Raw genomic sequence first — 11833 nt, forward strand, 5'->3', positions numbered from 1 at the left:
GTCATGGAGTATCTTGAGAGAAAGCCTGTTTTATGATGGTCACTTTTGAAGATTTAGAACCATACCAAAGTTTCCACTACTACTCCATGTGTAAAATCATCTCACTATATGCAACTTTTAATGTGCTTGAACTTTCTCACTGGATTCTTCTTAAGGGCTTTCTTCTGGGTTATAGGATGCTATGGATTCTTTAGTGAAGGGAAGAACTGTACTTGTGATAGCACACAGGCTTTCAACTGTAAAAAGCGCAGATACAGTTGCTGTGATATCCAATGGTGAGGTGGTTGAAAGTGGCACGCATGATGAACTTCTTATCAAAAATGGCATCTACACTGCACTAGTGAGGAGGCAATTGCAGTCACCGAACACAGACTTCTCATCAAGCATTTGAATGTCTAAAAGATCTGAACAGCCACAATTCTTCAGGTATAGCCATTGGATTAGTTGGAATTGTGGACTATGGTGCTTGTTGATCCTGCCCATTGCAATTACTCTCAAGCTCAATTTCATCATTGTTTGCAGAATTGCAGGATTTATATAATACTGAGGCTCATATACACTATTGGACCTAAGATTCTGCATCAGCTGCAATCACTCTTTGCAAGTGGATCTGCTCTTGTCCATTATTTGCTGTAATCAGAAATAAGTGGTCCGAGTTCACAAGACCACACATGTAAACAGAAATCCATAAGTACAGCTTTTATGAGTTTCATACAAAGGAAGGAAACCGAGCTTTTCGTTGTAATGCAAGATACAGATCTGCCTCAGTATATGGTAATCTGGAGGAGAAGCAGTCAAATATGATTACTTGGAAAGCTCAAATGGCAATGTCCCTAAGCCGTCTGTTGGTGTTAAACTTAAAAACTATTTTGGAAAACATGCTTAAACTTTTCAAAAAATAACAAAAACATGATATTTTTCATTTAACTGCTTGAATTAAGATGCAGATCACCCCAAAAATACATTTGACGCTAAAAGTTTTCAGAACTTGAGCATGTTCTTGTCATCTAATTAAAAGTTGGATGCCATCTGTAACATGTTACATCTTAAAACCAGGAGAGAGAGGAGAGATAGCTGCATAATAATATTGACAAGTGAGAAAACCATCTTCAATCTATCTTAAATCTTTTCTTTCCTGCCCAACTGTCCTAGCTATCTCTTCCATGGATGAGGATCCACCTCATGGTACATTTGCGTCCATTTTCCTTGAGTTTGCATTCCATGGCTCGATTAAATCTCAAAACCAGGAGAGAGAGCTGCATGATAATATTGACAAGATGAGGAAACAACCATCAATCTAAAATCTTTTCGTTTTCTGCCCAACTATCCAAGATATCTCTTCCATGGATGAAGATCCACCTCGATAAATTTGCTCTTCATTGTCATTGACGTTGCATTCCATGGCTCGATTAAATCATAAAACCAGGAGGGAGGGCTGCATAATGATACTGACAAGTTAGAAAAAAAAATCTTCCATTTATCTTAAATTTTTCGTCTTCCTGCCTTACTGTCCAAGCTATCTCCTCCATGGATTAAGATCCACCTCATAGTAAATTTTCGCTTCATTGCCCTTGAGGTTGCATTCCATGGCTCGATTAAATGTAAAATCCAGGAAAGAGAGAAAGGAGAGAGAGTTGCACGATAATATTCACGAGAAAACAGTCTTCAATCTATCTTAAATCTGTTCTTTTCCTGCCCAAGTGTCCAACCTATCTCTTCCATGGATGAAGATCCATTTCATGGCAAATTTGCGCTTCATTGTCCTTGTGGTTGCATTCCATGGCTCGATTAAATCTTAAAGGCAAGAGAGAGAGCTGCATAATAATATTGACAAGTGAGAAAACAATCTTCAATCTATCTTAAATATTTTCTTTTCATGCCCAACTGTCCAAGCTATCTCTTCCCTGGATGAAGATCCACCTCATGGTAAATTTGCGCTTCATTGTCCATGAGGTTGCATTCCATGGCTCGAAACCGGGTTTACTAGTCACACATATAGTAGCATAAGCGACGTCCCAATTGCACTTGTTCACTTGGCCATGAAACGCTGCATCTTTTGAGCTGACTGCATGCTTAAGCGAAAAGTCATTCGTTCTATGCCCAGTATCTTTCTAGTATTACACAGATAGGCCCAGGGTAGTGGATGAAACTGAAATTTTTCTTGAAACTTGTACGTCAAGGCATATCAGAGAAACGAAAGTCCTTTTAGTATATGAGATCAACTGAGCTAATGGGCCCGTAGAGTACATGAAATGGGCGCATCAGACGAACAGTTCAGTGGCTAAATTCAACCGAAACGATCGATCTCACTTTCACCAATTGTCCTTTTTCTTTTTTATAAAAAATTTAAGATTTTTCTATAAAAATTTAAGACCATCCTTTTTCACTTGAGAGTATAATCATGGGCTTCCATGATTTAACTTGAAATCCTTGAGGCCCATATCAGAATAATAAGCCCTGCATTTGAAATTATGGACGAACAGTGTACCCATAGTCTTAAAAACAAAAAAGGGTTCACGCATTCTTTCAAGTTTTCTTTTAAATTGATTTCGAGATTTCAATACAGCTCAGTTCGTATGGCCGACTTTTTTCCATCTTCACAAGAACGAGAATTGACAGACGACGTTAGCTCATCATTGAACGTTTTACATCAAAGTTTGCCAGAGTTTAACATTACAAAATCAAAAGCACCAACTATTTGGTTTAGTTGAAAAATATTAAGGACAATACAGCACATATAAATTTTGAAAATGTAGAAAGTACTAAATAATAGAGAACTATTTTGGTCAAACATATTGAAAATTGTAGAAGACAATAAAAACTACGAGAAATATTTTGGACAAACATCAAGCTCAAATCACAACCTTTCAAGGAATGCCATGATATTTTCAGGATCCTACCAGCTTAGAAAATTACACGTATCATACTTAATTCAATAGGAAGGCAAATAGTACTTACAAGGATTAAATGTACTACCAATTTGTCAAAATTAAAACTAGAAACCAATGGAGAGCAAAGCTAGAACATACAAGCCATAAGAGTAAACAGAGCCAAAGCCTTAAATAGGATCATCGCCTCGCCACAAGAATTAAAACCCCATCTACATCAATCTCAAACTGTTGCTCTCTATCTTCCAATTGGGAAAGTAGAAATATGCTGCTACAAATGGTATTCTACAAAATTTCTCTCTCGTAAGATGGAAAACATGGGGACTATCCTCGTCTCTTGCAGCACCAAGATTTGATGTCAATTGCTAATAGAACAGAACATCCTTCTAACGAATCATTCCACCTTGCAGAGACTGGGGGGCTTCCTCGGATGCCTTGTTGTACTGGATCGTTCTTAGAGCATTTGTTACATTAGCCTGAAACGGGAACCCTAAAGGTCAGAAAGCTAAAGGCACCAGAAGCTGTGGATAAAACTGCCTGTGGTAGATTAAACACATCACGGTAAACGAAAAAGAAAGCCAGCCACACTAATTCAGCAAAACGAAGAACTGATCTCACCCTCCATTCTTCCAACCTTAAACGAAGAACTTCCCACTGGGATGGTCCGAACATGCGTTCAGTGTGACGGCTGCACAATATCATAGTCAGGAACAATTTACAACCAATACAAAGGAAGTTGCCTTTTTTGGGTCGTCAGGCAGTACCAGCAGCCACATTCGAGTTTAACATACCTTACTATAACAGTTTCATTCATTTGATCCATCTTGCAGTCCAACAATTTTGCACTTATAGCTCGAACAACCCAATATTCTACCTCATCATCTTTGATCTGCACGCAGAGTCAAACAACCATCACAATAGATACTTGGAATTTCGTTTTCCAACTGCCCAGACATGTTCATCTATGTCTGACATCCACAAGGAAAAACTATCACGGCTGAACCATTGACCTGGTCAAGTGAATGGGGATTTTCAACAGTCACGAGACCAAAAGTTCTCCATGTAGGGACACTGGAGACAACTTTCATTCAATGCAAATGGCTATCGTTCATGAGATATTTCAGTATGGTTCCATCAACTCAACAAATCACTTGTATTTCAAACTTTAAACATGCTAGAGCAGATATTCAGGTTCAATCCAACTCGGTTCTCACACACCGGCCCTCAACAATTTGAAGCTTGATAGAGTAAACTAGAAAGAAAGATCACTTCAGACACTATGGGGAGGCAGACCTTGACCCTGCTGTTCCAGCATTTGCTGTAACCTGCCTGTCAAGTTGCTATCATGCTAGTAGTAAATATGGTGGTGTTTTACAAAGATAGGCTTATAATGCTACCGCGCGAGAGAGAGAGAGAGAGAGTCACCCGGAGTGTATCCCTGATCATGGCGTAAGGTATCTCTGAAGAGCCATTAGAACTCAGATCAACTAACGACATCAACCGCATCTTTGTTATGCATTCTTCATGAACAAGACCTTTAAGAACCAATACACAGAGTAAGGAACGAGATGTACTGCACGGATATGAATGCCATGATGAAGTGCAAACTACATACCATGGCTTTTCAAGAGTGTAGAATTAGCAGCCTGGAAGTCAAGATATGCATCTAGTCTCTGTGTGAGAAAAATCTTCAGCAGCTGAAAGGCCAATGCATATTTGCCATCCTTTTCCAACTGCCGAACAGCTGGCATGTCTAGCAAATCACACTGCAAGGAAAGTTTTATTCTGAGATAATACAAGTGTAACAGAGGAAAAAGTGGGTACAAATTAACACCAAGTAGTTGTGAAGTTGCATAATTTGTTTTTGAACACAAGAACCAGAGCACATTTTGTTTATGTGTTCACATGTACATTGCCACTTGCACTTGTTAGACAAAACGCAGTAAAATAGCAGTATCAAATACACAAGGTAAACAGCTTCTATGAAAGTAAGGTCCTTTATGCCTTTATGAGCAAAGAACGTCAAAAAAAAAACAATAAATCAAGAAGTCGACAACTAGAATGATTTGAATTATTCGGTCTTCACACTATAACAAAACGCCACATAAAAATGGCGCTTATGTTGAAAACTCCGGCAAACAGTCACCATCCCATCAACAGTTCCAGGTGTTTTTCTCTCCCCCAGCCCAAAGAATAAACAACCATGACATGCGGCTCAGGTCAATTCATCAATAGGAAACAAACATATAAGTAACTAAAAGATGCATGACATGCCAAAACAAGTAGTAACCACTGGCAATGTTTGACACCTAGGAATAGGATGGCGACAGGAATATACCAATCAAAATGATAAAAGATAAAAGCCAGTAATTCTAGAACTAGCCTTAGAGCTTACAGAATCTGCTAATCCCATTGACCAAATGGCAAACATCTTAACTACCAAGAGAACTTTCATAGATGCAAGACTTCCACGTACCATCTTCTCTACTTGCAAAGTTGAATGCAGAGAAGGATTTTGACCTCCTTGCTAATAGGAGAGAAATATGTAACTGAAATAAGAATAAAATTATAAAAGGAGCTGCAGCTAGAGAAAGAGGGAGTTTCTAAAAACAACTCAAGCATGTATGTCTAAAATGCCAAAAGGTTGCATGATAATCAAATGTTTGACATGGTAACTAACAAGGAATTAGCACTTTCCACCATGCATAATATACAGGTTAATATCATAACTTACTGCTCCAATTTGAAACTGTGTAAGACAACTGAAAGACAGACCAAGGACCAACTTAGCCACTTAATATTTACTGGACAACAAGCAGACAGTGCTGTCATCGATCAAATGAATCATCTACTTGTTAGTGATAATGCAACTACTGCAACTTCAACACTTTCTTATTAGCCCATGCATCATACAAATTCCAAAATAGTTAAGAACTTGTTCCAGTTGGCAAAAAGAGTCAAGGCCAAAACAGCAGACTTGCATAACCATCTGAGGAAAAGTATAAAAGGAAGTGAAAAATACAGAGGAATGAAGATGACATCTAAAGATTCTAAACCAAGAATAGTTCAGTAAAGATTTTAAACACCAAAGGGACTTGATTCAGTGAAAGGAATGCTTACATCCCCAATACCATAATACTATGTAACGATACAAGTACCTGGAACATATCAGGCGCTTTGACAAATTCAAAGATAGCTCTCTCAGCTGCAGGTTTAGCTTTACTCATAGTATGTGCATCCTCATTAGAAAAGGTCGCCAAGTACTTAGTTAAAAAGGAGAAATATTCCTTCGATGAACTGCAAAATCAAGCAAGTCAAATAATCATATGCAATAACATTACAAGAACATAAACATCAAAACCAAATATATGTTAATTTACATACCTCTTAATTTCTCCTAGTACATTGGAAATTTTCAGAAACAACCTTCTTTGTTCCAAGGGCCCAATTTCCCATTCTTTTAAGAAATTGTCTATCTTCTTAAAAGATGGGAGGATGCTTTCTGTAACCTTCCCCCTAATAGCCAACTCAAGAGCTTTCTCATACACAAAAAACCTGCTGTAAGGATGCTCAAGCAGGTTGTAAAGGTTGAACAAGCTGGGACAAGAAGATAAGAAATGGTAATGAATATGGTAAGCGCACAATATCTTTTAAAAAAAAACGAAAGTTGGAAGTAGTAGGTACATTTTCAAGCGCAATGCAGGCTTCTCAATTGGCTGCACTATTTCATCCTCTTCATTTGGTTGCTCAGTTTCAGGCTTCTTATTTGGCTGTTGGGTTATCTTAATACAAATACGGTCTGCAATTTCCATTGCTTCATCTGGACTACCAGCCTTTGTAACAAGGTTGCAAATAACAGTGTATATGCAATCTAAGTCTGAAAGAAGGAATTAAAATGTATTCGAGTAAGCAAGTAACAAGCAAAAAGCAGACTACCAATATCACAAGTATCAATATGAACAGAAAATTTAGATTTTTCATAATGCTGAAATAGCATATTGGAAAACCAAAGGCTGTACTGTAAATTTGGTCCTGCACAAAATAAATAACAATATTATATATATATATACACACACACACACACACATACACATGTATGCGCGCACGCAAGCATTCATGGTACAATATTCTACATTTTTTAGGTAACTGAACTATATTTAATCCAATGGCCTAGATAAGATTTACTGAAAATCCCAAACACCTTCCAGCCATTTTCGCATGTTCTAAACCTGAAAGCTTATTTCCACCTTCTTCATCTAGGGAACTCTTTGTCACGCCTATTGCCCATCATTTATCTGATTCACATGGATCATCACACTTGTCAGATAAAATCTCAAATTTTTTACTTTCCTTTCAGTAGATGTACAATGCTGAATAAATAAGACACGGTACTCAAATTTCCCCAGAAAACTAGCCACATTTTCTGGTATGAAATATGATGGCAACACATACAAAATTGAAGTCCACAAAATTGACTTTTACGTAATGAAAAAATGGTATCTTCATAACCGATGACTTCTTCCAACAGAATCTTGACAACAGAATCAGCTAACAGATAAAGAAGACAAACAATATTAGGGATTCCCTAAGAGAGTGAGAAGTGCTTAAAACCAAATGGAGCACTAACACAGTAACCCGATCTGAGCAGCTAATCACAGTTACAACCACTATTCGATAAGCGGATAGAGAACAACACATCAACTAAAATAACAGCTCCTCACAAAATAAAGGAAAATGTGGATATTGATTTTAGCAGCAAGCAATCTGTAAAAGACTTTGTTTTGTCCGATTGACACAAATTCAAGTGATCCTAACCTTTGTCTGAAACCCTTGAGAATACAAGATCAGCAGAAGTAAGCATAAGAGAAGCCAAATCTACCCATCTCCCCATCACCACAAACTCCTGAGCCTCCTGACATAGTCTAGCCACCTGATTCTCTGCAATCTAGAGCACAATAAGATGATAATGAACTTCGAGAATTTTTTTTGTCAAATCACATACAAAGGCAATATAAGTTCCTGCTATTGTTTAAAGTTTAAACTTCCAGAAACTCGAAGATTTTCCAAAACATCAAGCACAAATATAACATGTATCTACCTAATTGCTGGATGAACAACATAATGGAAATTAACAAGAAGATACATCCATAACAAAATGTTTATGGCTCTAATTACTGCTATAGCCAATGAATCAGCCAAGCGAGCATTTTAGATGCTACACAGAATAAAAGTTTTCAAAGCAGAAATAAAAAATTCAAAAAAATTTGAAGCAAGAGCTAAGTATGAAATCTTTTTCTTTCCCCCTCTGTGTCTCAGGCATGGCCACATAGTAATAGCATGTAACTATATCAATAAGTACAATTCAGGAACAAAGCTCAAGCAAGCGTTATAGATGCTACACAGAATAAAAGTTTTCAAAGCAGAAATAAAAAATTCAAAAAATTTTGAAGCAAGAGCTATGTATGAAATCTTTTTCTTTCCCCCCTCTGTGTCTCAGGCATGGCCACATAGTAATAGCATGTAACTATATCAATAAGTACAGTTCAGGAACAAAGCTAAAGCAAGCGTTATAGATGCTACACGGAATAAAAGTTTTCAAATCAGGAATAAATATTCAAAAAATTTTGAAGCAAGGGTTATGTAAGAAACCTTTTCTTTCCCCTCTGTCTCTCAGGCAAGGCCACATAGAAATAGCATGTAATTAAAGCAATAAGTACAATTCAGGCATAGTCATATAGCTACAAAATCAATGAGTCACCATCTAATAAGATTAAAAACTTGAAACAAGTTACGAAGAGTTCTATCTACAGCTATCACAGATTCACACCAAACAAAACAGAAAATATGTGTGCTCCATTCATTTAGTTTTCTCTTCAACAAGAAATAGCAGGCAAACCTATGGCTCCTTAAAGACATGCCCATGGACCCATGTCATGCAGAACAGAAAAAATTATGGTGCTCAGATGGTAAGCTTCACACACAAATGAAAGTTCATAGAACTAGGAAAATGGTATTCATCTGCAAGAACCTGTAATATCCTTTGAAGTACAAAATGTTCCTAACCACCAGACAGTTAGGCTCTAGGAACTTACATTTTCAACTAGGCTGGACCAACTATGTGTCTAAGTCAAGAAAAATTTTTAAATTCCTTTTACTCCTATTTTTTTCTTCTTCTACTTCTATTTTTACCATCGTTCATTCTTTCTCTTATGCTTTTTCCCTTTCCTTTTGTTCATTCTTCTCCTTCTCCTTCTCGTTCCCCATCTTATTCTGCCTGGGGCACCAAGACTCTGCCTAGGCTTATTTGGAGCACCACTACTCAAGGCCACCTAGCACTTTTAAGGTTTAACTACTAACTACTAAGGAAACATGCATAATCTCAATCAATGCATGCTCCTAGGTGCTATAACAATGTTTTCTCTCTGAAAAGAATTATTCAAATGATATAACAGTTTAATAACCTCCCTACCATTTGAATGACAACATTTCTATCAAATTTTCTAATTCCTAGACACTAGAGAATCATTATACCATTACTGGAACATAACTCTTACCATTTGAGACAAGTACTACCAAATTTTGTAATTCCATAAACAAAATCATGTATTTTCACTTTTACCCAAACATTAGACACTATTGCTATTGAAACAAGGTTGAATGACAACATTTCTATCAAATTTTCTAATTCCTCGACACTAGAGAACCATTATACCATTACTGGAACGTAACTCTTACCATTTGAGACAAGTACTACCAAATTTTGTAATTCCATAAACTAGATCACATATTTTCACTTTTACCAAACATTAGACACTATTGCTATTGAAACAAGGTGGAGTTTCTGGACGATCTTAGCATTTGAAAGTTGGAAAAACATTATATCAAGATAACAGATTCCTACCTACAGTAAAATAAAGAATGTGAAATGCTTTTTCGGAGATGCATTGCCAGAAATGCACACGCAAAAGAAATGCACAAAATATTCTTGGATAAAACAAGAAGAAAATACAGCAAAAGTCAGAGCTCCAAAATCAAACAAACAAATAGTGGTTATCTTCAGTATCTAGCGATACAGAAGATTCTTACCGCTTAGAGGTTATCAATGAAACACTGAACACAAGAAAAAGGTACCTTATGTTAGTGGATTTATCCATGAGTCTGATCATATGTATCAGGCCACCAGCTTATATCTCCATTTATCATAACCAGAAAGCAGTCCCCACAATTTCGGCCATGACCAGGTCACATTACCATAACTTAAAAGCAACAACAGAACAGAATAATACTAAATAAAATACTGCAAAGACTAACATGCTAACACCGAAAGTCTAAAAATTCATGGACACAGAACCTAACTCTGGAGGCCCAGAGACTGTAACTGAATAGAAATATCTCCAACAAAAGTATACCACAACCACCTAAACCAGGAAGTAGTTACCTAACTACGTCCAAGCATCAACCAGGTTACTGTCGGATATCCCATGTAGTCCAACCCCAAAACCACATTGCACCCACAAGGATGCCAGCATTCCTTATAGCACAATCGAAGAAAACGACAAACAGAGAAGGACGCAATTTGTTCAGAATCGCCACCCGAACTGAACTAAACGGAATCATATAAACAGTTACAGGCACTGCAACAGTTCACGTATAAAAACCTCCATCTTCGACATGAAATCGTAAAAATCCAAAAAAAAAAATCAAAGAAATTGTAGGCGGAAACCCGATTTTGAGTACGGAGAACCCAAAATTCTGGAAAAATAAATGATTGCCCGCCAAAAAGAACACCAAGATTCACGTCCAAGACAAAGAAATCGATTAGGAGAGTGCACGATCGGGGCGAAATAGCATAGGATTATTACCTCAGGCCCGGCGTCTGCCCAAGCGAGTTCAGACGTGAATCTAACGACTGCGAGGGCGAGATCCTCCTCCGAGGTTTCTACAATGGCTGCCATCGTTCTCAAACGCACAAGGCGGCGGAGGACTGCAACGAAACCCTAGGAGACGAGGGGCAAAATGGAGTCGGGTTATACGTTCAGAACCAAGAGAAAGCGCATGTGTTCGGACCTCTTCTATAAAACGGAAACACACAAAACCCGCATGTAGGGCGATGTGTTGGTACGGACCTCTTTTCGTCACGCCCCAAAAATGAACACGCAACGGTATTTTTGAAAGACAAAGAAGCTTTAGATCGATTTGGTTTAGCAAAAAACATGAAATATTTCATCGTAAAGTTCCGAATCCAATCTAAGTCATTGATCTTTCACTTCTTGCATAAACTCATTTCAAGTGTTTATTGTAATTGTGTAGTGGCCTTGCAGTGAACATATTTCTCAACTTAAATTCAGCAAAAGTTACTTAATTTGTATAACATAAACGTTTATTGGAAATAATGGTCAATTGACTCGTGCTAAACTTATGCATAAAATTGTCCATCCATTTAAAATTGTCCATCTCAAATGGATGGATGAAAGGATTTCTCTTATATCTTTTTCTTAATTAATATTATTTCTTTTTAAATTTTATATGTATATATAGGTGTCTGCCAAGCCCGACTTCTATCTAGCCCGGCCATATCAAAAACTCGGCGAAGCTGATTAGGCCTTTATATACTCTTCATTTTCTATCTCTCTCTTGCTGTGGGCCCTGTGGTTTGGCTTGAGCTCGACTCGTTAAAGGTTGGCTCGTGAACAAGTTCAAGCCAAGTCATTAACTTAACGAGTCGAGCTTAAGTTCATGAGTCGACTCCTTTAAATAATCGAGTTGAGTATCAAACCGTTAATATTCGATTTGGATTGAAAAGGACGTGTAGTGATCTTTTAAATATCCGACTTGTTTTTCAAATTTAAAGACCGGTATATTGACGTTAATTAGTTATGTAAGTTTTTACAAAAGCTAGTTTAAGTTTGTTGAGCCTTAATCAAGTCAAACTCAATTTATGGCAA

At 37.3% G+C, this 11833-nt stretch overlaps 2 protein-coding genes across 5 annotated transcripts in view; one reads left to right on the forward strand and one right to left on the reverse strand.

Moving 5' to 3' along the window:
• The window catches only part of LOC116259251 (ABC transporter B family member 25), a 45456-nt gene extending 44643 nt beyond the window's left edge, over positions 1 to 813 (forward strand). For 2 of the 4 annotated variants that reach the window (XM_031636974.2, XM_031636977.2), the window contains 2 exons: positions 176 to 426; positions 523 to 811. In XM_031636974.2, the coding sequence (XP_031492834.1) occupies positions 176 to 391 (216 nt within the window). In that variant the 3' untranslated portion in view covers positions 392 to 426; positions 523 to 811. Of the gene's footprint in view, positions 1 to 175; positions 427 to 522 lie in introns of all 4 variants that reach the window. The other 2 variants (XM_031636976.2, XM_050079104.1) reach the window with 2 other exon arrangements.
• Positions 814 to 2904: 2091 nt separating this feature from the next.
• On the reverse strand, positions 2905 to 10954 carry LOC116259272 (uncharacterized). The gene is made up of 10 exons (XM_031637001.2): positions 10751 to 10954; positions 7704 to 7833; positions 6573 to 6765; positions 6273 to 6485; positions 6047 to 6185; positions 4504 to 4654; positions 4314 to 4423; positions 3680 to 3777; positions 3507 to 3576; positions 2905 to 3364 (listed from the first exon to the last, which is right to left on the reverse strand). The coding sequence occupies exons 1-10, from the start codon at positions 10841 to 10843 to the stop codon at positions 3275 to 3277; spliced, it is 1287 nt and encodes a 428-aa protein (XP_031492861.1). The 5' UTR covers positions 10844 to 10954; the 3' UTR covers positions 2905 to 3274.
• Positions 10955 to 11833: the final 879 nt, after the last annotated feature.

The sequence above is a fragment of the Nymphaea colorata genome, chromosome 8, assembly GCF_008831285.2.
Source record: "Nymphaea colorata isolate Beijing-Zhang1983 chromosome 8, ASM883128v2, whole genome shotgun sequence".
NCBI lineage: Eukaryota > Viridiplantae > Streptophyta > Magnoliopsida > Nymphaeales > Nymphaeaceae > Nymphaea > Nymphaea colorata.